This window comes from Cervus canadensis, chromosome 32, assembly GCF_019320065.1.
Source record: "Cervus canadensis isolate Bull #8, Minnesota chromosome 32, ASM1932006v1, whole genome shotgun sequence".
NCBI lineage: Eukaryota > Metazoa > Chordata > Mammalia > Artiodactyla > Cervidae > Cervus > Cervus canadensis.
In genome coordinates, this window is record NC_057417.1 from 27,047,701 (window position 1) to 27,074,408 (window position 26,708).

Here is a 26,708-nt window from a genome sequence, read left to right on the forward strand (position 1 = left end):
TAAAAAAGCCTGCATGGCTCAACAAAGACCTGGCACAGTCTAATAAATTAAATTTTAAAAAAAAAGGGACCTGGGTTCAGGCTGACCTGGGCTCTCCCCCAAGTTAACATAAGGGATGCCAAAGGGCAGCACCCCAGGGTTTGGCGATGAGGGGCCAGGAGGGGCCACTGGAAGTCCACCTTGCGAGCGGGGGAAAGCTGGATCGGTTAGGGGTCCAGCAGCCTGAGCCCACCTCCCTTTCTTGCCATGCGCTCAGCCTGTTCAGAGGCAGAGGAGCTGCTGTCCAGGCTCAAGCAGCAGCTTGCTCCTCAGACCACAGGGTGGGACTCGCATGGGTCCTTCCTTCCTTCCTTCCTCGGTCTCCCCACGCAGGGTCTGGCCAGAACACCTCAAACGCACACAGGAAGCAGGGTCTGGGCACGCTGACCCCCACCGCTGCCCCCTGCCCCAAGGACTCGGGGACCCAGCGTGTCCAAAATCCCTGCCGGCCTGGTTCTCTCCCCTCCCGCACCTCCAGAGCGTTTCCGCTCCTTTCTCTCCCATTGTTTTCCTTCTTGGCCCTCGGCCAGTCCCCAAAGGCCAGGCTAAGGCCTGTTGAAGCCAGCCCAGCTAGGGAATGGGGGGGTGTGTGTCGGGCTGGAGCTCTGGGATGCCTGGCCCAACCCCAGGAGTCTGGGAGCTTGAGGGAGGTGTCTCCCCAGCCCTCTTGGTAGGGGTGGGAATTGGGAGCTTAGTGAGGGGTAGGGGGTCAGACAGGCCTTGATTTGAATCGCTTGTCAGTTATGTGGAGAAGGGATTTGCCTTCTCTGAGCCTCAGTTTCTCCGTCTGTAAAATGGGAGTGAGGATAACAGCCTGCTGCCAAAGTTGTGGCGATTAAGTGAAGTATTACATTATGGTCCGTGTCCTCACCGCAGTACCTGGAACAAAGGAGGTACCCAGTGAGGACGGCTGCCGTGTCCACGCCCAAACAGGGCAAAGGGCTCCGGGTGGGAGAGGTTGTTAGAAAGTATCAATGGAACAAGGCAGGTCAGTCTGGGCTGTCCAGCAATGACACCCCTGGCCCCAGAAAGTCCTCTCCTTCTCTCTGCTTTTTCCTCTGGCAGGTCAGATGGTGGCAGAGGCGGACTGAGGGAAGCCTCCCCACATGCACACACAGATGCACATCCATGGAGACCCCTAACCCGCAGCCCTGGAAGCTCCGGGTGACCCTCCAGACAGTGGCCCCCCCTCGGGAGCAGGGGTACCCCGAGGACGCTGGCCACAGAGCAGGTCGGCTCAGGGCTGACCCTCACAGCCCCAGCAGCCTGATATTCCCGCCTTCTAGAAGAATCAGGGGAACCAGCTCCCACCCTCGAAAAGACTGTCTCTGAGTCTGGAAGGCTTGACAAGGCCGGGGACCACCCTTGCATGCCTGACACCTCATCTGAAGGCCTGGGGCAGTTCTGGGGAACAGGCCGCTGTAAATCAGCTGGTCTGCTTCTCCTTCTGGGCTGGGCATGGCCGCAGCCCTTCTCCAGGCCTCAGAGACCCTAAGGCCCCACCCTCCCCCCAAGTTCCTTTCTACACCCGCTCTCTGTCTCCCCCACCCATCCCACTTGCAGAGCAGCAGTGAGAGTGGGGAAGGACACAGACTTGGACGGCAAACCACCAGGCTTGGATCCCACCTCTGCCATCCAATGGCTGAGTGGACCTTAAGCCTCGGGCTCCCCATCTGTAAAATGGATTAGTAATAACAACAGTACCTCATCCCAGGGAGGCTGGAATGAGTTAATACCAGGAAAGGCCTCAGGGCGGTATCTGGCCCAGGGTGAACACTCAATAAATGCTAACCCTCATTATTTTTTATTTGTGTCTCTGTCTTGCATGTTTGTTGACTCAAATTTTCCGTGGGTAAGGAGGTGCGGAAGAAGGCTTGAAGTTCTGTGGTCTAAACTGCCCGCTGCTCCCAGGGCCTCCGGGCTGGAGGCTACGTACGGCTATAAAGGATTCCTTTCAATTGGGGCCAGTGATGCTCTGATAAAGCTTGACCACAGGATGCCGAATCGGCAGGCTGTGGGCTCACACCCCAGGCCTCAAAGGCTAGGCCAGCACCAGAGCTGAGGCCATTCAGGGCGGGGAGGCGGCAAAGCCCTCAGTCCTAGGGCACAGGCTGCCAACACTTCTCTGCGTTCCCAGCGCGTCTCTCCCCTGCTTCCCCCCGCCACCTTCCATGCCAAATATCTGGCCTCCACCCATGACTGTGCCTCATGTCATAGGTGGCTGAGTCTCAGAATCCTAGATGCCTGGAGTCACAGGGTTGGAGTATAGTGATGGAAAAGTATCTAACACAGCTTTGAACTCTTGGTGAGAACAGCCTCCGCCATCTTCCTGATGGTAAGCAGCCCTGCCAGCTTGGATCCCCTCCTGTGATTGGGAGCTCACTACCACAATCCCGTGAGAATCCCATCTGCTTTCATTCCTTAGGGTACCACATCCCCAGTGAGGTCAGAAGCGTCATGCCCCACACTGAGGAGGAACAGTCCAGGCCACCGCTGGGCAGTTCCCACGGCTGGAAGGTTTCCTCCAACCCAGACCTGCCTTCCTCCCCTCACAGCCCCATGCCATGTCTCTGCCCCACGAGCCCCTCATGCCAAGGTGGTCTTTCCTGCAGACTGGCGCCAATGCCCTCCGGCCACCTGCCTCTCCAGGCTCTCTTCTCTGAGTCGGGGGCCTCTGGGAGACGTCTAAGCGCATCCCGCCACGACAGGTACCGGCAGAGACGGGGTTAGAAAGGAAGTGACAGGTGGGCACATCGTGTGAGGTGTACTCCGTGACAGGGACCCAGTGAAGTTCCACCATCAGCTCGTGGGTGGCTCACCCTGCAGCACCCTAGGCTCCCCGGGAGGGGCTGGGCAGGCAGGCGAGCCGGGGGCCCCGGAGCCTCTTTCAAGCGATGCCAAGAGCCTGCAGGCCGAGTTGGTGCAGAGTGGCGGCTGTCACCACTCCTAGCGGGGGACGTGTGTCCACATTATGTCACAACTCGGCTATTCCCCAGGCAGCCCCCAGGAGAAGCTCTGGGAGCTGTGACATCCAGAAAGGAAGAGGTGGGGGGGGGCGCCTCTGCACATAGGAAACCCCCCTCAGGGCAGGGCACCCCAGAGAGTGCTGACTCCAGACCCCGCCAGGCGTGGGGCGAGGGGATGGCCATGGGGCTCGGAACCTCCAGACTTGCAGCCTGCAGATGGGCCAGAGCGGCCGCCAGGGGCCAGATGGGCTGCATTAACCTGGGAGCAGGCTCCTCAGGGCCCAGATGCTCCATGTTGAGCTGGCGAGCCGGCTTTGGGTTCCAGATGTGGGCCTGGGGGGGGAGGGGGGATGGGACACAGCTCCAGATGTGTGCAGTCTGAGCAAAGGATGACCGTGGGACTCCGCGGCAGCACCCCGGGGGCCCAGGGGCCTAGAGCTTCGAGGGTTAGGCCAAGGGGCCTCTCTGCTCGCATCCGCTCCAGCCCACCCACCACTCCAGCCCTCGGGCCTCGGGGGATTCAGGGTTCACAGAACTCTGACCCAGCAACTACCAAGCCCAGAGGCTCCGGCCTCATTTCGGGAGCAAGGACAGAGCCCAGGGTCATGCAAGCCAGGGACAGGCGGGACCCCCGGTGGGAACAAAGGGTCTCAAGTCCCTCCGACCACAGGCAGCTGGGGGAGGGGGGTGGGTGACGTGGTTTCCAGGGCTGGAGGTCAGCCTCTCCCCAGACGCTGTCAGCCACACACTGGGCTGACCTGGGCATCCCTGGGGGAGCTGTAGGAGGAGACGTGGCCCTGACCTTCGAGGTGGGGTCCGCGGGGTGGGCAGGAACACAGTCCAGGCCTAGGAGACTCAGAGGACGCAGCCCTCCAGCCTCCTCCTGCCACAGATGGTGCTGCTCCCCAGGGGGTGACAGGGTTAGGGCTCAGTTCGGCAAAGGACCCTGGCCAACCCCAGGCACTCAGCCACCAAGCTGAAAGAGGCGCTCCTCTCCCTGGGCACCACCATATGCAAGTTGGGCACAGGCCCCTTACCAGCCAGGGCGGTTCCCCACAGCTCCGGTGCAGGGTGTGGGCTCCCCATCTCAGAGAAGGTCAGTCCCAGAGACCCCTGCGGCAGCCCCTCCTCGATGTCCAGAGCCGCCCCCTCCCCACCCCTTCCCATAGACCCTGCAAGTGGGCTGAGAGGGCAAGGACGGAGGCCAATGGTGGGCCCTGGGAAAGGCCCTCTAAGCTTCAGTCCTCGCGTCTGCACAGGGGCCCCGGCTCTGGCCTCTGAGCCAGGAAGGCATGGCGGCCCCAGTGGGTAGAGGTTAGAGGTCAGACCCACCGCCCGCACTGGCTTCTGGGAAGCTCAGCCTAGAGGCGGCCTCTGGGCCCGAGCGGAGGAGAGCGGGGTGGGCATGCACAGCGGCCCTGGACGGCTGCTGGTCACCCCGCAGATGCCTTCTAACCCTGCCCTGGTGAAGCAGCCCAGAGACGGTCAGCGGGGAGGCTGGCGGAGCGGGGAGAGCTGGCCGTGGCGAGAGGCGCTAACGGGGCGTCAGGCGAGCGCTCTGGGCAGGGGGCCGCACCTCTCTGCTCCAGCAGCCCCACCTGGGGCCCACGCCCAAGAGCTGGGGCCTGGGGGAGAGACACTGGCCTGATTATGCGTGCAGATGGAGGGCCGGGGAGGGGGCTGCCCGCCCTGAGCAGGGAAGCCTCCTGTAGCCAGGGTAGCCCAGGAGGCAAGGCCCGGGTGAGCCCCCACCCCGTTGGGCCTCCTTTGGGTGGCAAGCACGGGGACACCCCCTTGGGCGGCACAGTCTGTCCAAGCCTACAGGTAGCTCTGCCCGCTGGGCCGCAGAGTCCTGGGACAACTCCCAAGCCTCAGGAAGGGCCCTCTCGCGTCCCATCACTTCTTCCTCCGGTCAGACCCCTGCCCCGGGGCTCCAGCATCCCATCCCCAACTCAGGGGACCCTGGTTTCTCATATTCTCATTGTTCTGCCTGGGGCCTGCCCAGCACCGACACACATCGCCCCCCATCCTCGAAGACGCACCTTGACAGCCTTCCAACATCACTCTCCCTCCTGGGGACAAGGAGAAGCCTGAAAAGGAGCCCGACTCCCAGGGCAGTGGGCTCAGGGAGTCACTAGGAGCCCAAGGACCTAGATGGGCGCTCCGTGCAAGGGTCGGGGGTGGGGGTGGACGCAGGGTCAACGAAAGGCCAGGGACGGAGGCCTGGGACTGAGGAGGGGGCCCCTCACAATCGTGGCTGGGCGGCCAGGGCCCTGTGTGTCTTGGCCGAGTGGGACCCCTGGGCCGCCAGGTATGTAACAATTCCAGCCATTTCCTGCCCTATTAATGAGAAAGGGGCTGATATAAATACACGCTCAGCATAAATAAATACAGGCCAGGCCCGGGACTGCATAGCAGACAGATTGCGTGGAGCTGCTGGCCAGCCCTGCAGCCAGCTCCCCCCACCCTGTTCGCACCCCACCGCCACCGCCCCCCAACTTGTTTTTCCTCCAGCAGGCCAGGGCCCCTCCACACTCTCAGGCCTGAGATAGACAGACCCGCCCACCGGCCCTCCGGGCCTCAGAACAAGGCCCCCCGTGGCGCTGGGAAGGCCGCAGGCCCAAGAGAGAGAGAGAGAGATTGGGGTTTCCCAGCACCGTCCCTCCAGGCCTGGTGGGGTACAGTGTGTGTGCAGACTCAGCGCAGCCCTGTGAGGCCCGAGGCTACGGCTGTACCTGTTCACAGGTGGGGAGACTGAGGCTCATGGGGTTAACGAACTTGCCCGAGGTCATGCAGAGGGGAGGGGGTGAGTCCAGGGTTCAAACTGCAGCCTGTCTGACCCCAGGGCCTCTGATCTTCTCACCGCCTTCGAGGAAAAGCCACGGGCATCTTCACGCCTTCCTCCTCTTTCTCCCAAGCCCCAGCGCCGAGTTACCAGGGTCCCTGGGTGGCCCAGGAGCACTTACATTCATGGAGCCAGATCTCAGCTCATGTCCAGGGACCTATGGCTCGGCAGGTAAAGAATCTGCCCGCAGTGCAGGAGATGCGGGTTCGATCCCTGGGTTGGGAAAATCCTCTGGAGGAGGAAATGGCAACCCACTCCAGTATTCCTGCCTGGGAAATCTCATAGACAGAGGAGCCTGGCGGACTACAGTCCATGGGGTCGCGAAGAGTCAGACATGACTGAGCAGCTAAGCAAGCAAGGACCTATCAGAGCTATACAGGTGACCTCCTCCCAGCTGGGGTGTCCAGGATATTGAGGACCCCCCCCCAACATTGGCTGTTTCATCAGGATCACCCAGTCACCCGACGCTGCATAGACCTGGAAACCGAGACCCAGAGGGGACACCCAGCAACACGTATAATGTGAATGGATTCCCATCAGTACGTCAGTATGGCACCCCATCAGTGGCTGTAGGTGGGCTCTGTGTGTGTGCACACAGGTTTGCATGTATATTGCGACTAGAAAGATATTCCACACACAGTTGACTCTCTTTCTCTGAAGTTTAGAACCAGAGACAAGGAAACATTTTTACCTTCACACCTCTGTCCCTTTTTTTTTTTTTTTTGGCCACACTATGGGGTTTGTGGGATGTTACTTTCTTGACCAGGGATTGAACCCGGGGCCCTGGCAGTGAAAGCATAGAGTCTTAACCACTGGACCACCAGGGAATTCTCAACATCTCTGTACTTGTGGTAATTAAAAAAAAAAAATTTAGAAGAAAAAAAATAGCCCCTACCCTCATCTCCCCCCACTGCACAAAACTCTCCCCATCCACTGCCCACGGGCCCCACCACTGGCCCCAGCCTCCAGCCCGTTCCCAACTCCATCCTGGCTCCGGTCCTCTCTCCCCAGCTGGCGCAGGTACTGGCCACCTCCCCTCCCTTCTTGGTCTTTGAGGCCCCTCTCCACCTGCTTCCTCCCTGCCAGCACCCCAGGCCCATGGTCAGAGCCCTATCCAGTGCCATCTTGGTCCCTGGCCGCCCCCCAGGCGAGTTCTGGGGCCTCCTCCCCGACCCCAGCCCCCACCTTCAGCAGGGGGCCGAGCTCACACACCTCTGCGCTCAGCTTTCCCTGCGCGCTGGGTGCGAGTTCCGGAATCCCAGCTGTGCTGACCCCCCTCACAGGTGTTCTGCCTGGTTGGCCAGATGGGAGCCCTTCAGAGTCATCGGGCCAGGGGCAGGCCGAGTCTGCTCCTCAGGCTCAGAAGAAGGGCCTGGAAGTTCACCCCACACCCACCCCCGGGCCATCTGCAGGTTTTTCTATGAGAGGCGGGGCAGGAATCTGGCCCTAACTTCTCTAGGAGCCAGAACGCAGGAGAGGAAAGGAGAGCAGAGCTCTCTGGAATGTCTTCCCACACTCATCGCCCCCGGGCTTGGGAATGAGCACAGAGCGATAGCTAACTCCCAAGAAACCATCGCTCTGCTCCTCTCACAGAAGCACTGCCCCAAGGGTGGCGAATGGGGGATCTGACCCGCTGCGGCCTGAGCATGCCTCCATGGCATCCGCAGCCCTTGAGCAGGACCTGGGCAGCTGGGGCCAAGGGCCGAGATACTGGGTGTTTCCCTCTCCCTGGAGGAGATGGATCTGTGGTTGTATTTGTGGGTGTGGGGTTGGGTGGACAGGCTTCCCAGGTGGCGCTGTGCTAAAGAACTCACCCTGCCCATGCAGGGGATGTAAGAGATGCAGGTTTGATCCCTGGGTCAGGAAGAGCCCCTGGAGGAAGGCATGGCAACCCACTCTAGTATTTTTGCCTGGAGAATCCCGTGGACAGAGGAGCCTGGGGAGCCACAGTCCATGGGGTTGCAAAGGGTCGGACACGACTGAAGCGGCTTAGCAGGCAGGCAGGCAGGCGGGGTTGATGGACAGGTAGACAGGCTGAGAGACAGACAGGTGGGTGAGTGGACAGATGGATGGATGAGTGGGGAAATGAGTGACCAAGTGTATAAACGGATGCACTGGCCAGCTGCAGACTGGCTCAGGAATAACTACTTTCTGAAAGGAATTTTCTAAATCTCTGAAATGTGAGGCCCTGGCACCCCCCAGAGGCCAGAGTCTCTAACTACCCATCGTCCCTAAAAACCTTGGGCATCAACAGTCTCAGGAAGCAGGCGCATGGACCCAGATGAAGTGAGGGGTTCTAGGAAACAAACAAACAAAAAAAACTAGGGTCCAGTGCTGGTTCTTGCTCTGACTTATTCTGGGACTGAGGGAATGAATGTTCAAGCTTCTAGGCTCAATCTCATCTGGATGTCTGCGCTGGTAAGTGATTTAAACAAAACTATGTGTATAAAGCCACTGAAGGGGCTTCCTTGGTAGCTTAGATGGTAAAGAATCTGCCTGCAATGCAGGAGTCCTGGGTTCGATCCTTGAGTCGGGAAGATCCCCTGAGTAGGCAATGGCAACCCTCTCCAGTATGCTTGCCTAGAGAATTCCATATACAGAGGAGCCCGGTGGGCTATAGTTTTTTCATTTTGTTTTTCCTTATCAGATGTCTGAGAGGGTTACCTGGCACATACCAGGCGCTCACAGCAGGTGGTTTCCTTTCTAGAGGAAGCCCTGGGGCACATATGGTTTAGTCACCAAGTCCTGTCCGACTTCTTGTGACCCCATGGACTGTACCCTGCCCGGCCCCTCTGTCCATGGGATTTCCCAGGCAAGAGCCCTGGATTGGTTTGCATTTCCTCCTCCAGGAGATCTTCCCAACCCAGGGATCAAACCCATGTCTCCTGCTTTGGCAGGTAGATTCTTTAACACTGAGTCACCTGGGAAAGACGAAACTTCACATGCACCCACACAAATGCACACGTGAGTGCATGCACACACACACACACACGTGCACATGCACACCCCTCCAGCCCAGTGCAGAAGAAGGGCTGAGAGTGAGGCCCCAGGCCAGACCAGACAGGGGAGGCACAGGGGACACATTTATTCTCCAGGAGTTCCAGGCTCTGGCAGGACTGGCCTGGCCTCGGGGGCTGGGGGCCCAGGGGGTGGGGGCTCAGATGAGAGTCCCAAGGCCTTCTGGGGCTCAGCCTCCTGGGCTTGGGCCAGCTGGGCTGTGTGCTCGAAGGCGGCCTGCAGCAGGTGGGAGGCGAGGCAGGTGGTCCAGGTGATGAGGTAGGCCAGGTGCCAGGAGGTGAGCGCTAGCGTGCTCTCCACCCACCAGTACAGACTCTTCAGCAGCGCCAATGACCTCCGCACCACGCGGTTCTCCAGCAGAGCCTGGGGGCGGTGGGGCAAGTGGATGGGCAGGCGGCTGTCCGGAGCTCACTTGCCACGCTGCCTGGCCACCCCCACGACCCCCCAGCCCAGCCCAGGCCCGATGTCCCAGGTCTACCCTCCCCAGCCCAGCCCAGCCCAGCCCAGGCCAAGTGTCCCAGGTCTGCCCCCCTACCCCCGGCCCAGCCACACCGCCCTCACCCACCTTCCTGGGCAGCCGGCCCAGGCTGCAGCACTGGGCTTTCCGGTACAGTCTCCAGACCAGCAGCAGCAGCAGCAAGGCAGCCAGCATCAGGCCATGCAGACACGACAGGAACAGGTCCGTCCAGGTGGCCGCAGACAGGCCCAGCTGCTCCCAGGCCCCCAGCCACTTCGGGGCCAGGCCCAAGGCGCGGGCACAGCCCAGCAGGCCTGCCCACACCAGCCTGGGCACCCGCAGCGCCAGGCACACAGGGACCTCTAGCAGTGTCAGCCCGGCCCGGAGAACCCGGCCCATGGGGCAGCCGGTGATCTTGGGGGGTGGGTGGGACCCCTGGGCCTCCAGAGTCAGCCCCGACAGCCAGTGGTTGAAGAGGAAGATCTTGAGGAGCAGGAAATTGTAGAGATGGGCCCGGTTCTGGACCAGCTACAGGAAGAGTAGACCGTCATCACCCATTGCCACTCACTTGCCGCGGGGGCCCACCTGTCCCAGACTTTCTGGTGCATGTGGGGCTGCGAGGCCATCCCGGGCAGGGCCCTCCCCTTCTCAAGGCCTCAGTTTTCCCCACCCCCAGATTGATCTTTATCTGTCCACTTGGAAGGACTCCATCCTCAGGAGGGAGCTTTAGTAGGTGTTTCATATTATATTTGGTTTTCTTTCCACTGGGTTTTTTTTTTTTTTTCTCTCTCTCTCTCTTTTTTTTTTTTTTTTGGGTCACACCAGGTGACTTGCAGGATCTTAGTTCCCTGACTAAGGATCGAACCCATGTCCCCTGCAGGGGAAGCACAAAGTCTTAACCACTGGACAACCAGGGAATTCCCTTTCCTTTAGGTTTCAATGGTTATTTACCACTCTCCAGACTAAGGTCACATTTGAAAAAGACTGGTGGGAAGGTCAACGCTTAACCCATGGGAGTGACCCTCTGGAGAAAATTCTGCGGCTCTGCGGCTTGAGGGTGGGGCTTCTGAAAGCTACGGGATTACTCCAGGAGGGGGGCAGCCACCTCGTTTCACCAGCAGCATCCAGCAGCAGCTTTGGTCCTCGCCCCCCCGGCCCCCAACCCCCAACCCCCCCACCCCTCACCAGTGCGGACAGCTTCACCACCACCAGCAGAGTCCCCGAGAGGCTGGATCTGACTGGAGGGATGGCCTCCATGTCTGGCCCTCCTTTCCCTTCTCCGGAGGAAGAAGCAGGGTGACCTCACAGACACCACAGGGTGGGGACCAAGTTACCGTGGGGACCCAGTTGCCACGAAAGTCTTCCCTTTCCCTGCCTCCTGCCCCATCGCTGCACAAGAACTGGGGTACTGTCTTCCACATCCTGTCGCCTTCCTGCTGGGAGACTGCTCCTGGGGACATCAACTCCACCAACTTCTGGTCCGCCCGGCACAGGCAGCCAAGGCAGAACAAAGATGCTGTACCTTCCCACATCCTTCCAAACCCTGAAGGACCAGAGACCTGGGAGATAGACATCTTCGCCCCAGGGCCGCGGGCGACAGGACGCTTGAAGGCAGATGGAAGCCTCAGCCGCCCGAATCTGAAAGCTCCTACCTAACCCCCATCCATCCTTCTTGCATTTTGCTAAAAGTTTGGTCCCGTCTCAAAGCAGAGAAGTCAGCTGTAACCTTTATTCTCCAATCGAGTGGTGTGTCAGTGGCTTCTGAGAGGAGGGCAGGGGAGAGAAAATGTGCCCACAAAAGGCTTCAGAGGGTCTTAGAGAGAGGTATTCAGAGAGGGAAAGCGGGCAATTTGCTCAGCAAGACCCCTCGGGGGCCACAGACTGCATGGAAGAGCGGTTTCTAGAAGCCGTGGATCAGAGTCAAAGTCTTAGAATTCTGGGAGAATCCAGAACCTTGATCACAGCCTTTCCTACGATGCTTTTCTGTCTGGGTCCCAGCAGGTGCCCCGAGATGCGGCAAGGATGAGGCTCTCACGCCGTTTAGACATTTTTTAAAAGCGCGCCCTCTGGTGGCCGGTGAGTGCAGGGCACAATTGCTGTCTCGCCCCCTTTCTCCGCGACGACCCTTGTGCAGGTTACAACTCGCCGTAAAGAGTCCCTGGAAGGTCAGAGGTGACCCCTGCCCAGGACGGGTCCCGTTCGCCCATTTGTCTCCTCTCCCGGGGCGACAGCTGGGGTCCACTTCGAGGAGGGTGCAAAGTCCCTCGGCTCCGTCCGCTGCTCTTACCCCTTCCCCACCACATTCTACAGTCCCCCAACATCATAGCCCTGAGGGGAAGCTGGGGTTCAAAAAGGCCTCCTTGAGCTAAGTTTTGAAGGATGGGTGGGAGTTTTCCGGAGGAGGAAGGGTGAAGGGTGGTATGGGTAGAAGGAATAGCATGATTCCAACAATTCCGTCTGGGTGGAGCATAAAGTGCCCTTCTGGAGAAGGAAATGGCAACCCTCTCCAGTGTTCTTGCCTGAAAAACCCCACAGACAGAGGAGCCTGGCCGGCTGCAGTCCATGGGGTCGCAAAGAGCCAGGCACACCTGAGCGACTGAGCATGCAAGGAGGGTTTATTTCTTCTTTGGGTGACCATTAGTTTGCATTCGAAAGAATCACAGTGGGACTTCCCTGGTGGTTCAGGGGCTGAGACTCTGTGCCCACAATGCAGGGCGCCTGGGTTCAATCCCTAGTCAGGGAACTAGATTCCACATGTCAAAATGAAAGATCTCACATGCTGCGACTAAGACTCAGCTCAAATTAATTAATTAATTTTAAAAAAAGAATCACAGTTTACAGTTATTTTAACTTGTATTTGTATTGTTATTTTAAAATACGATGGTTATCTTTATCAAATCAGTTGATTTTGTAATAATAAACATCCACACTTAAATGCCCACATTTGAATTGATGCTTTCAAACTATGGGGCTGGAGAAGACTCTTGAGAGTCCCTTGGACTGCAAGGGGATCAAAGGAAATCAGCCCTGAATATTCATTGGAAGGACTGATGCTGAAGCTGAAGCTCCAATATTTTGGCCACCTGATGGGAAGAGTCGACTCACTGGAAAAGATCCTGATGCTGGGAAAGATTGAAGGCAGGAGGAGAAGGGGACAACAGAGGACAAGATGGGTGGCATCACCAACTCAATGGAAATGAGTTTGAGCAAGCTCCAGGAGATGGTGAAAGACAGGGAAGCCTGGTGTGCTGCAGTCCGTGGAGTCTCAAAGAGTCGGACATGACTGAACAACTGAACAACAACAAATCACTAGCCACAGGCATTAATTTCTACAAAAATCCCCCAGTCAATAATGTGTTAAAAAGAAACAACAGGTCCAACATGGAGTCACTTGTGCTAAGCCCCACCAGGACTTAATGTGAGTGAGTGAGCAAGTGAAAGTCTCTCAGCGTCCAACTCTTTGCAATCCCATGGTCTATACAGTCCAGGGAATTCTCCAGGCCAGAATACTGGAGTGGGTAGCCTTTCCCTTCTCCAGGGGATCTTCCCAACCCAGGGATTGAACCCAGGTGTCCCTCATTACAGGCGGATTCTTTACCAGCTGAGCCACAAGAGAAGCCCAGTTCTTAATATTTATCTTAATTGCAATTTCAACCTCTCCCGGGAGTGGAATTTCAAGCCAATTCATCTGGAGTTTTTGCTTTCCTGAGAGAAGGTGACCTGACTTGAAATAATTCACCCTCTAACTTCCTTGTCCCACCCTCCTCCTGCCTATAAAAGCCTCCCTTTTGTACTGCTGTTCCGCTCCTTGGAGCGCCTCTCTACCTGCTGGGAGGGATGCAGACTGTTCAAGATTATTGAATAAAGCCAATTCGATCATCAAGTGTACTCAATTGAATTTTTTATTAATTTATTTTTATTGAAGGATAATTGCTTAACAGAATTTTGCTGTTTTCTGTCAAACCTCGACATGGATCAGCCATAAGTATACATATATCCCCTCCCTTTTGAAACTCCCTCCCATCTCCCTCCCCGCACTCAATTGAATTTTGACTTTTAACAGATTTGGTGGCAGTGGTGGGATCCAAGGTGACCTTCTTCTGATGGCGTTCAACGGACAATGAGAAAGACAGGCGTGGTGCCGGCAAACCCCTTTTTGACTGCACTGTCTTTTCTCACCACTTCTGAGGCCAGAGGAAGTTCATCACAGTTGTGAGCTCTGCTCTCTTTGCATCACGCGCCCGGTCTAATTGGTTTTCTAGTCAGTTCCCCTTTTGTTTGGAAACCCCAGTTTTTGATGCTGTCCTCAGATTTCATGTTGGGAATTGCTGGTGATTTAGTCTGCAGTTTCCCATTTCTCTGAACTCCTTCCCCAAATTCCACATCAGGAAATGCAGTAGCCACTGTAGTTCCCCATTTATTTGGAATCAAGCTGCCATCTTCACTTAGCTGAGGTCTTTGGTTCAAGGCTTTTCCCCCACTCCAGAGTTCCATGGGAATTCTTGGTGGTTACCAGCTGGAGTCGGACTGGGTCCAACTTGAGCTGGACAGGGTCCAGTAAAAACAACTGCTAATAGGAATCTCAGAAGCCAAAAAGCTGCAAAATCGGTGGGTCCTATGCAAAACACTGGGGACGTCCAAATCAAATTGATTAGGAAGAGAAGTGGTTAGACATCAAAGTAAACTGCTTCCACTCAAGACACCAGATCAAGACTTTATACTTTACATGAAACTCAGGACTTCGCTGGCAGTTCCGTGGTTAAGACTGAGCTGCCAGGGTAGGGGGTTCAGGCGTGATCCCTGGTTGGGGAATTAAGATCCTGCATGCCACAGAGCTTGGTCAAAAAAAACCCCAAACATGAAACTCTCTCTTTCCCCTCGCCTTTACCCTGGCATTGTCCTGGAAAGATAACGGCATCACTCATATTTCTCAGGCCATTGCTTGGGGGGTTAAGCTCTGGAATTTAGAACAATTTTTTATTTCAGGCTAGAAGTTTCTTCCCCCATATGCACTAAAAATCTGGAATGACCCTTGTGTGTGGTGGCGGGGCAGTGTTTAGTTGCTCAGTTGTGTCCAACTCTTTGTAACCCTTTGAACTCTAGCCCACCAGGCTCCTCTGTCCATCAGATTTTTTTCATGCAAGAATACTGGAAAAGGTTGGCATTTCCTTCTCCAAGGGATCTTCCTGACCCAGGGATTGAACCCATGCCTCCTGTGTCTTGGCATTGCAGACAGATTCTTTACCTGCTAAGCCATCAGGGAAGCACCAAGGAACCCTGGCTTAGGAGTAAATACAGTGGAAGTGCAATCAGAAACCTCTCCTTAACTCTTAAAACATTGCAGATTCTGTTTCTAAGACACTGGCTACCCAGCAAAGATCCTTAGACTCTCTGGCCAAAGTTGTTCTCGATAACAGCATTATCTTTTAGCTGAGCTGTTCTATGACCAGCATCACCTAACAGACCTAGAGTTAATGCTTCTGGGGAAGCCAAAACTCAATTACATAAGATCCCTGAGCAAACCATTGGCTTTTAAAGGGCGAGTCCTTCAATGGGGTCTTCCTTTGATTAATTTGGTCTTGACTGGTTTGGGTCTTGGAGACCCACGGCTCCCAAGTGCACTCTTAACACTGGGAATTATCCCGCTTGTAGTTAAAATAATATCCCTGGTACATTGCACATTGTCTCCAAAGCTTTAAATGCATATTCACAGCCTCTAATCACCAAGCAAATCTCCTTAAGACCTGACCTCAGAAGAGAGACAAAGCAAATGATTGAAAAATGATGAGCCTGGAGCCATGAACTGTGACTAGCACACAGATTCAGCAACAAAACAGCATCAGCAGCAAAAGCGGTGAGAACTCCAGAGCAGTAGGTGAGTGGTGCTGATGCCTTGAATTTTGACCACATTTCTCAGTTATGCTGAGAGTTTGATCAAGATGGAGTTGTTGAAAAGAAACAACAGGCCCAAAATGGAGTCACTTGTGCTAAGCGCCACCAAGACTTACTACCTAACCTGATGGCATCACTGACCCAATGGACATGAATTTAAGCAAACTCCAGGAGATAGTGGAAGACGGAGGAGCCTGGAGTGCTGCAGTCCATGGGATCACAAAGAGTCGGACATGACTTAGCAACTAAAACCCAACAATGATTATAATTTCAGCCTTTCTCAAGAGTGGTGTTTTACACCAATCCGTCTGGAATTACTTGGTGAGCACTAGTAAGGTAATCTGCCTACGACTCCCTGACTTCCCCTAAGGGAAGATGACCCTGTCCCACTAGTCCCTTGGACTGCAAGGAGATCAAACCAGTCCATCCTAAAGGAAATCAACCCTGAATATTCATTGGAAGGACTGATGTTGAAGCTGAAGTTCCAATACTTTGGCCACCTGATGCAAAGAGCTGCCTCATTGGAAAAGACCCTGATGCTGGGCAAGGTTGAAGGCAGGAGGAGAAGGGGACAAGAGAGGATGAGATGGTTGGATGGCATCACCGACTCGATAGACATGAGTTTGGGTAAGCTCTGGGAGTTGGTGATGGACAGGGAAGCCTGTCATGCTGCAGTCCATGGGGTCACAAGGAGTCGGATACGACTGAGCGACTGAAGTGAACTCGTCCACTGTGTGTACTACCATGTCCAGCCCCCTTCTGTCTACAAAAACCTTCCATTTGGTACAGCTCCTCAGAGCATCTTTCTGATTGCTTGATGGGATGCTACCCTACTCATGAGTTGTTGAATAAAGTCAATTAGATCTTCAAATGTGGGCTTCCCTGACGGTTCTGTGGTTAAGAACCCACCTACCAATGTGGGAACCATGGATTTGATCCCTGAGTCGGGAAGATCACCTGGAGAAGGAAATGGCAACCCACTCCAGTAATCTTGCCTGGAGGATCCCGTGGACAGAGGAGCCTGGTGAGCTACAGACCATGGGGTTGGGAAGGGTCGACTGATCACGCATGCACGCACACGCTACAGGAAAACCCAAACCAAGTTTTTGGCCAACCCAATATTTGTTGAATGAATAAATGAATGGCCTCAGAGATCCCCACTTGCCAGGCAGGAATGAGAGCAGAGAAGCTGCTGCAGAAGCCCGCCCCCGCCCCGCCTTGGATCCTCCAGCAGGGAGCCCTCCACTCCTTTCTCTTCCCCTCCTAACAGCCAGGTTCAAGGTCATGCATGCACTATTGTGCTAAGTGATGTTAGACACATCTCCCCTTCCTCACAGGAAGGACCGTGGGATAAGGCAACTATTAGTGACCGCTGCATTGTCAAACGCCAGGGGGCGCCATTCCCAGGGCCTGATCCCCCTCCATAGAGAGTCGCCTCCTCAGCCCAGGACTCAGGCCTAGAGAGGCAGGAAGCGTCACCTCCCAGTCCCAAGGGCTCCCAGGTGCTCTCCCTGAGGGTGCAGGACGGCAGCATGACCGCAAGGGGGCAGCAAACACCTGGGGCGCAGGGGCCCAACACACCTGAGCGCGCCGCGCAAATTGATGGCAAGTTTTCTGTGGCTGATTTTGTCCCTTCTCAGCCCGCGACAACAACCTTACGTCATCCCGAGGAGCTCGCCCTGTGCAGGTCCCATCCTGCCTGAGTTGCTGGAGGCGAAACCGTTGAGAAATGTTGGGGACGAATAGTCTTTCTTCCTCGTTCCAACATGAAAACCTCACTTTATTTCAAATCTTCATTTTTTTCCCCCTTAGAAGAACGCAAAATTGATAAATATGCCTTCAAACTTACTGTGACTTGCTTTTTTTTTTTTAACTTTCTAAGGATGGCTTGACTGAAAATGCAAAAATGATCATTAAAAACTGATGAAAGCTGAAGAACCTATCCTGACTAAGGGAAAAGGTTTTTGGAATCAGAAGACAGACTTGCAACTGAACTGACCTCTACCACTTAATCATAAATCTAAGCTCCCGCCCCAGGTCTCTTTATCTGTAAAGCTGGTACATAGTTTATATATAGAATCTGCCAGTTGAGGCCCTGGGGAGGAGCTGATGAAATAATGTCTGTGAAATGCTTTGCCCAGTACCTGGCCACGCACCAATGCTTGGGAGCTCATGAGTGAGTGAAGTCAGCGTCCACTGGTGAGAAGGAATGCAAGGATATTTTAAAAAAACAAACTACATATTGCTTTCAAATATGTACAAATTTCTACAAAGAAATCCCCCCCTGAGGGCACACATTTTGTTAATTTGTAAACCAATATGTGGAAATATTCACTGCAATCAAACCACTTTCAAGCAATTCACTTGGAGCCCAAGACTAGATTGTAAAATTTTTAAAAAAGAAAACGACCATATTGAAAAGGGTCATTGCTACTTTAAAATTAATGCAAAAACCTTATTGCAGACAAGCATGAATGAAAATGCTTTAAAAAGTGTTCTTTAAAAGGATATGAAGTTGTAAAACCATCCCATTATTGAAAAACATTCATCACCACCCCCCCAAAAAAAGTTTGGATAAATGGGGAAAAAAAGCACATCAACGCCTACAACAGATTGTAAAGTCACACTGCATGGTACAAAAAAACAACAATGGAAAATATAATTTTCACCCATTCATTTATTAATCAATTTATGCAGAACCAATATGTTTCCCACTCTTGTTTTCTGCCAGCTCTCCTAGACTTCTCTCTGGCATCTTCCCCCACCCACCCACTCCCTAGCCTTCTTCAGCAACTCCCCTCCCGACTTGCTCCTTCTGTCCATCAAAAGGGGGCTTCCCAGGTGACTTAGTGGTAAAGAACCCCCCGGCCAATGCAGCGGACAGGGGAGACGTGGGTCTGTTTCCTGGGTCAGGAAGATTCCCTGGAGGAGGGCACGACAACGCACTCCAGTCTTCTTGCTGGGAAAATCCCATGGATAGAGGAGCCTGGCGGGCTCCAGTCCACAGGGTGGGAAAGGGTCAGACACGACTGGAGCGACTAAACACACTCGTCAAAGGATGAGTGTTAGGGTGTTTCCATTTCTACTGTGAGTAACACTGCAGTGAACTTGGGAGTGTAGATGGGTCTCTTCACAACCCTGATTCCAATTCCTTTGCAGCCGTACCCAGAAGTGGGACTGCTGCTGGACCCTGAGGGAGTTCTAAGTTTAATTTTCTGAGGAACCTCCATCCTGTGTTCCAGAATGGCTGTGCTAATTTACAATCCCACATGTGAGATGCGACCACATGGATGGGGCCGGAGGACACTTCTCTAAGAGAAATAAGCAAGACACAGAAAGAGAGGTACCGCATGACCTCAGTTCATGTAGAATCTAAAAAGCTGAATTCTAACAAAGCTGAAACATAAAGTACAAAGATGGTGACCAGAGGCTGGGGTTGGAGGAAGTGACAACCCACTCCAGTATCAAAGGGTACAAAGTCTCAGCAATACAAGATGAGTAAGGTTTAAAGATCTAACCAGCAGCATGGAGATGACAGCTGACAATGCTGCATTGCGTACTTGAAACTTGCTAAGGGGCTAGGTTTAATTACATCTTCTCAACACACGCTAACTGTAGAGGTGACAGAAATGTTGTTTAGCTGGATTGTGGCGATCGTTTCACAATGTATATGTATACCAAAACATCAAACTGTAAACATTAAGTGTATACAATTTAGGGAGTTCCCTGGTGGCCTAGTGGTTAGGACTGGGTACTTTCTCTGCCATGGCCCGGGGTTCAGTCCCTGGTGAACTGAGATCCTGCAAGCCGTGCGATGCAGCAAAAAGAAAAAAAAAGAATAAAAATACAATTTTTATTAAAAGAAAGAAAAATGTTCCTCACTGCCCCTTCACTTGATCATTTAAGCCATATTTTGAAAGAAGTTATGCAGCCACCAGGCTGGACATACAGCTTCTGCCCATGCCTCCCCCACTGCCCTGGCCACTGCCTTGGCCCAAGTCACTGATAAACTTGTTGTTGCTGGATCTGGTGTAGAGAGAGCTGGAGCAAAGCCAAAAGGTAGTGACAGCCTGGAAGAAATGTGTGCAACCCATGAAACAGTCCAAGGACAAGTAGTCAGAATACACAGAATATCTAAGGAACGCCTACACATCAGTAAGATAAAATCAAGTGACTCAGTAGAACACCTAGGCAAAGGCAAGTCACAGGAGGAAAAAAAAATCAAAGAGCCAAGAATGTAGGAAAAGATGTTTGACTTCGTTAATGAGGGAAATGCAAAATTAAGACCACAATAAATACTATCTCATAACTCATTTGCAAAAACAAAGAAAGTCTAATGCTACACCAAGCATGGGTGAGTTCATGGGGCTACCAGAGCATCGGACCCTGCCCATCTCTGACCCCACAGTTCTCTGCTGGTTTTTCAGACACCAAGAGTGGTGAGAAGGGTCCTGTACAAAACCACCCATTACTCAGACATGGGAAACTGAAATGCGAAGTTACCAAAACAGTAATTACCCTTACTGCACCTTTGTTTTCTCTCCAGCCTATTTCACAACCGATTGGATTGTTTTTACCACCCCCTCAAGAGTTGCACACCCCAGCCTGAAAGGCACGCCTTCCAGAAGCATTCATCTGTGAATGAAAAAACATGTGTGAGACTGCGTGTGGCAGCATTTTTTCCATCACTAGGAAAATGAATAAATATACTGGGTATATCGGGCTCAGGGATGACTAAGCAGCGGTTAAAATGAATGATCTATATGCGTCAGCATGGACAGGTCTGAAAAACATAGTGTCACGTGAGAGGGGAAAGTTACAGAGTAACAGCTGTGAAATGATAGCGTGTGTATAATTTTTTTCAAACCCATTAAGCAGTATTATGTGCCATTCTGGACACAAGTATAGTGAAAATATTTTTTAAAAAAAACAAGACCTAGGGACTTCCCTGGTGGTCCAGGGGCTAAGCTCCATGCTTCTAAGGCCTTGGAAGCACAGAGCTGAGGTTCAATCCCTGGTCAGGGAACCAGGATCCCACATGCTGCATGTTCTGGCCAAAAAAAGACATAGAAGGTCCCTGCCCATTCATGATGGTAGCTGGTTCCTTAGAGCAGCAGATGGAGGAGGGTGAGACTCAGAGAGAACTTCAGCTTCACCTGCAATGCATCCTTCTTTTTCTATTTTCAAATATTCAGAAGTCATAATGACAAAGTGCTAAAATTTGTGCACTCCAAATGGTGGATACCTTGAGATTGAGAACAAGCCAGGCGAGCAAAGATCTGAAAGAAGAGTGATCCAGGCCAAAGAAAAAAAACAACACACACAGCAATGCAAAGGCCCTGAGGTCACTGTACCATGTTTCAGGATCAGCAGAGGCCAGGATGCCAGAGTGAGGAAGAAAAAGGTTAAAGATGAGGTTGGTAAGGAATCTGATTTGAGGTTAAGCAAGAGGGGAAATTCACCAAACTTATACTGTAAAGACATCATTCTGGTTGGGCATATTTTATTAACGATTGAAACTGAGTGGTAAACACAGAGGTTATTGTCTTAATCTCTCCTTTTGTCTGTGTTTGAAATTTCCCATAAGAAGTTAAAAATGATAATATGACCTCTGGCTGCTGTGAAGGAAGCGGACTGGGTATGGGGACAACGGGGCGGCAGGGAGGCCAGTTTAGAGGTCGCCAAAGGGGCCTGGGGAAGGTGGGAGGGGCCGGGGAGGCAGGGAACAGACACAGGATTTGCCCACAGACAGAATGTGGGATGAGAGAAAATTTGGGCTGAGTCTTTGCATGCCTAGTGGTTCCGGCGTCTGTGAAGATGGGAGGGGCTTGGGAGGAGGAGGCCCAGGAGAGGCCCGTGGCCTCCCAGGGGAGATGTCCGGCACACAAGGCCAGAGTTCAGGGAAGAATCAGAGCCAGTCACCCGTTTGAGAGTCACTGGGGCCTTTCCAGGTGGTGCTAGTGGTAAAGAACCCGCCCGCCAGTGCAGGAGACACAAGAGCTGCGGGTTCGATCCCGGGGTCAGGAAGATCCCCTGGAGGAGGGCACGGCAACCCCCTCCAATATTCCTGCTTGGAGAACTCTGTGGACAGAGGCGCCTGGCAGGCTACAGTCCATGAGGTCCTAAATAGTTAGAAAACAACTGAGGAGACTTAGCACGCATGGTGTATAAATAGCATTTAAACCCACGAGACTGGATGAGAGAGACCACCTAGGATGTGGGTGTTGATGGAGGAGAAAGAGGGCCCAGGACAAGCCCTATTACAGGTGGATGAGGGGAGAGGAGGAGGAGGCAGGAAAGGAGACCGGAAGAAGCAGCTTCTCGGGAAGGAGAACGCCCCAGAGAAGGAATGTTCCTCTCCCCTCATTCTCCAAGCTCCACAACCTATAATCCCCACGGCAGCCCCTGATGCTGCTCAGATTCCAGCTCTTGCGTAAATAATAGCAACAGCCTGGGACCTTGCAGTCACCAGGTCCACTCTCACTATCTTTATTTTTGACTGAACCAGGTCTTAGTTGAGGCATGCAAGATCTTTACTTGCTGCATGGGAACTCGTAGTTTCGGCTTGGGCATGTAGGATCTAGTTCCCTGACCAGGGATCAAACCCGGGGACTCCTGCCTTGGGAGCACAGAGTCTTCGCCACTGGACCACCAGCGAAGTCCCCACTCTCACCATCTTTGTCAAATGCAGATCTGATCTGAAGCTGTAACTCCCTGCAGCTCATTCAAGGTTAGAAACCAAGTCAGCAGCCTGGTAACTGCGCTCACCTGGGCCTGGGTTCTGCACGTGGCAACTGCTCCACCCACAAATGCTCCCACATCAAGGAGGGGGCCCTGCAGCTTGGACCAGCAGCCGTTCCCCCTTCCTCCCCCCTGGAGACTCTGCTTGCCTCCCACACCCCAACCTGGAAGTACCAGACCTTGCTTTCCCGGTCTCTGGGGTTTCTGGGAAAACATCTTCCCCCAAAGGACAAGAGAGAGACCAGGAGACGAGGCCATCTGCAGCCCACCTTGGGGTTTTGTCTGTGAGGCCACAGGACTGCCTGAGCTGCTGTCACCGTCTTGGGACCAGAAGGGGCTCCTCTGGGATAGGCGTAGGACAAACCAGCAAACCAGAGGATGGACTTTGAGTCCTGGGAGAAATCAGCTGTGCTTTGCTTTTGCTAACCACTGGACTTCCTGTCAGAGGAAAGAGCAAACTACTGCTTAGGCCACCTCCCGCGGGTTTGTGGTTTTGACAGTTGCATTCAGAAACATCCCAGCTGGAGTTGGGGATTGACTGCTGGCAGGGTTGGGGCTTCTGTTTGGATGGTGAGCTTGGTCTTAAGTTAACTGTGCTGATGCGTATGTAGATTTGAATAGACTAGAAACCATCCAACTGGCGGTGTGTGAATTTTACCAATAAAATTGATGAGAAAGCAAAAAAAAAGTACCGTCCCAGCTGACCTCCATATGTTCACGCATCACGCATGCGCACACCCAGCCTCACATGCCTGACCCCCCCGAAAAGTAGTGCCTTTCCCCCTAGAGCTCATCTCCAGGTCTTGCTTCATCATGCCCTCACCCTGGTCCACTCCCTCTAGCTACAGATGACTCTTGCCTCTCTCCTGCTCCACCAGCAACCCCCGACCTGTGGCTTGTACATCTGAGATCCAAGGATAGCTTTGAAAGATGAGCAGCTGCTATTACTGAGGCAGAAGCTCTGTGGACCCCAGGCTGGTCAGCCATGCCCTGCGGACAGATGATCCAAGATAGCAGGAGCCAGAGAAGAGCCGAGCCTTGCCCAGATAAGACACAGAGACCACATATTTCTCATTCTCGAGGTCAAGGAGACCTTCCTAACTACACATGCTCAGAAAGGCTCCTTGAAGGTCAAAAAGGGAGGGGGCACCACTTCATAGTAAGCGATGTCAACCTACCCGTAAGGCTCTTTTTTGCTAGAATCCATCTTGACTAAGAGATGTGCATGCACAGATGGAAGGACCCTGAGATATACACCAAATACAGCCTCAGAACCTGGCAAAGCAAAATGATCTGCCAAGGGAAACCCAGAAGAAACGCCGCCCCCGCCCCCGCGCCCCCAGAAAGTGATTCAGGCGGAATTTGAGTCAGTCCTAATGAGGTGGATGAACCTAGAGCCTTTATACAGAGTGAAGTAAATCAGGAAGAGAAAGACAAATATCGTATACTAGCGCATATGTATGGAATCTAGAAAGATGGGACGGATGAACCAGTCGGCAGAGCAGTAATGGACACACGGACATAAAGAACAGGCTTAGGGACACAGCTGGGGGGCAGGGAGGAGAGGGTGGGATGTATGGAGACGGTGCCATGGAAACACACATTACCATACGTAAAATAGAGAGCCAGGGAGAATTTGCTGGATGACTCAGGGAACTCAAACCAGGGCCCAGGGCTCAGTCCCAGCCTAGAGGGGTGGGATGGGGAGAGAGATGGGAGGTTCATGCGGGAGGGGACATGGGTGAACCTATGTTTGATTCATGTTGATGTTGAAACCAACATAATACTGTAAGGCAATTATCTTCCAATTAAAAATTTTTTTTAAAAAAAAATGATTCAGGTAGAAACTTTAATCCCTGGCCTTGCGGGTTAGATTTTTTTCTCCGTTTGGACTCGAGGCCTCTTTCGCAACCATGCTCTGCCAGATCGTTGGTCAGGCCAAGAAGCATCCTAGCTTGATCCCCTTCTTCATATTTATTGGAGCAGGAGGTACTGCAGCATCACTGTATGTCTTGCACCTGGCCTTGTTCAATCCTGATGTCAGTTGGGACAGGAAGAATAATCCAGAAACCTAAAACAAACTGGAACCCTGGTCCGTCTAGTCAAAGCTATGGTTTTTCCAGTAGTGATGTACACATGTTGGGAGTTGGACCATAAAGAAGGCTGAAGTGAAAGTTGCTCAGTCGTATCCGACTCTTTGCGAACCCATGAATTATAGAGTCCATAGAATTCTCCAGGCCAGAATACTGGAGTGGGTATCCGTTCTCTTCTCCAGGGAGTCTTCCCAACCCATGGATCAAACCCAGGTTTCCCGCATTGCAGGCAGATTCTTTACCAGCTGAGCCACAAGGCAAGCCCAAGAATACTGGAGTGAGTAGCCTATCCCTTCTCCAGTGGATCTTCCCAACCCAGGAATTGAACCTGCATTTCAGGCGGATTCTTTACCAACTAAGCTCTTAGGGAAGCCCAAAGAAGGCTGAGCGCTGAAGAATTAATGCTTTCAAACTGTGGTGTTGGAGAAGACTCTTGAGAGTCCCTTGGTCAGCAAGGAGATCAAATCAGTTCATCCTAAAGGAAATCAACCCTGAATATTCATTGGAAGGACTGATGCTGAAGCTGAAGCTTCAATACTTTGGCCGCCTGATGCGAAGAACCGACTCATTGGACCAACTCTGATGCTGGGAGAGATTGAGGGCAGGAGGAGAAGGGGACAACAGAGGATGAGATGGTTGGATGGCATCTCCGACTCAGTAGACATGAGTTTGTGCAAACTCCAGGAGTTGGTGAAGGACAGGGAAGCCTGGTGAGCTGCAGTTCATGGGGTCACAAAGAGTCGGACATGACTGAGCACCTGAACAACTGGAACAGACTGGGTTCTGATGGTCAGTACAAGTCCCACTCTGTGAATGCGGATTATAGCAAACTGAAGAAGACTTCTAAATGAAATGTTTCACTATAAAGCTGCTCAGAATGAAGGTCTTCCAGGAGCCATCCGCACAATTTTCCACTTAACCAGGAAATATTTCCCCTCTAAATGCATGAAATCATGTTGGTGTACTGTGATGTGGTTTACACTGATTAATAGATAGTCTGAAACTTTAAAAAAAAAAAAAAAAAAAGAAAGTGAGTCAAACTACCATGAGGGCCCAACTCTCTGATTAACACCCGTGTGTCTATCCACACGCACCCTTTCTCCTCCTAATAAACACTTTAGTTGCTTCACTACTTTCCATTTCTATGTGGAAATTCGTTTCTACACATCTGATGGGCGTTGTCATGACCACCTGGCCACCAAGCCAGGATTCAGCGCTCTCACTGCCACCGCGGGATTTCAGTCTCTGGCTAGGAACCAGAAACCCTGCCTCAAGCCGCTACGGGCTGAGGCCACCAGAGATCATTACTACCCCCTCCTCACCCCCAAACTGTTTTTCTGTTACCTGACCCTTTTCTCCAGTGGTGTCCATGGCCCCGGGAAAGATCGTTTTGGGCAAAGGCTCTAGAAACTTGAGATGGAACGATCAAAGGAGACAAAAATGTGTTGTCAGAGAAAAGGCCTCCCCGCCCGAGGCTAAACAGGGGAAGGAATAGAGTGGGTTATGGGGAGAGAAGTCCGTAAGGCCTGGGGTCCATGCCTGGGTGGGGAGGAGCAGAGTGGTGTCCAGAGACCACCAGCTCCGCCCCCTACAGTGTCTCACATGGCAGGTCTCTTGTTCCAGCAGGAGTCTTAGATACAGGCACCCACAAACTGTGCAGGACACCACTGAGGGGCTACAAGGGCAGATGGGACAAACAGCCCCCACCAGGGACCCTCCCCCCCAACCAGGGCTTCTCCTAGAACAACCCAAAGCCACCCTCTGGTGGTCCAACCAAACTGCCTTTATTGGAGCCATCCACCTTACGTGAAGGGTCAATGACAATGACATTCCATCATAGTGCCCATCCACCCCCAGTCAAAAGTAGTCCTGGACATGCAGGGGGTGGGTGAGCAGATCCGGGACAGGAGAGGACACCCCACCCTCACCACCGACCACCAGAACAGGGCAGAGTGGGGGCTACGTCTGACTCATCTCTGTGACTGCCTCCAGTGCCCTGCCCAGGACCTGGCAAACAGAAGGTGCACAATAAATATTTATGGGCCTAAATGGCACGTGAGGCTGAAGAGATGGGGCCCAGGTGTCACCTGGTTGATCTAGCCGCTATCTCCGCCCCACCTCCCCCCACACTCAGTGATAATTCAGGGGTGGTCATGTGACCCATTCTGGCCAATAGGATGATGCAGGAGTCATGGGGTGGGGCTTCTAAGAAAGCTTTTGTGACAGAATAAACTCAGCTGGCCTAGCTTTGTGCCCTTTCCCCTTTGTCCTATTGGGAGGTGTAGCTGCTGCAACAGAGATGAGGACAAAGGCCTCCCTACAAAAGGAGGCAGAGAGAGAAGGGGACAAAAACCAGGGTCCCTGACGGTGTAACTGAGCCCCAGACCAAGCTTTTCAGTCTCAGCTTCCTGTCTGAGACCTGTAAATCCCTCTCTCTTTAAGCCACAAGTACACAAGTGAAGTGAAGGGAAATGAAAGTCACTCAGTCGTGTCCGACGATTTGCGACCCCATGGACAGTAGTCCGTGGAATTCTCCAGGCCAGAATACTAGAGCAGGTAGCCGTACCCTTCTCCAGGGGATCTTCCCAACCCAGGGATCGAACCCAGGTCTCCCGCATTGCAGGCGGATTCTTTACCAGCTGAGCCACCCAGGGGTC

The 26,708-nt window shown here is 53.2% G+C and overlaps 2 protein-coding genes across 2 annotated transcripts; one reads left to right on the forward strand and one right to left on the reverse strand.

Annotated features, from left to right (window-relative positions):
* Positions 1-8,920: 8,920 nt before the first annotated feature.
* TMEM270 (transmembrane protein 270) lies at positions 8,921-10,610 on the reverse strand. The gene is made up of 3 exons (XM_043456562.1): positions 10,511-10,610; positions 9,434-9,853; positions 8,921-9,231 (listed from the first exon to the last, which is right to left on the reverse strand). Exons 1-3 carry the CDS (start codon positions 10,580-10,582, stop codon positions 8,935-8,937), a joined length of 789 nt encoding a protein of 262 aa, XP_043312497.1. The 5' UTR covers positions 10,583-10,610; the 3' UTR covers positions 8,921-8,934.
* A 13,261-nt stretch (positions 10,611-23,871) lies between these two features.
* LOC122433568 (cytochrome c oxidase subunit NDUFA4-like) lies at positions 23,872-24,902 on the forward strand. The gene is made up of 2 exons (XM_043456607.1): positions 23,872-24,029; positions 24,818-24,902. The coding sequence occupies exons 1-2, from the start codon at positions 23,872-23,874 to the stop codon at positions 24,900-24,902; spliced, it is 243 nt and encodes an 80-aa protein (XP_043312542.1).
* Positions 24,903-26,708: the final 1,806 nt, after the last annotated feature.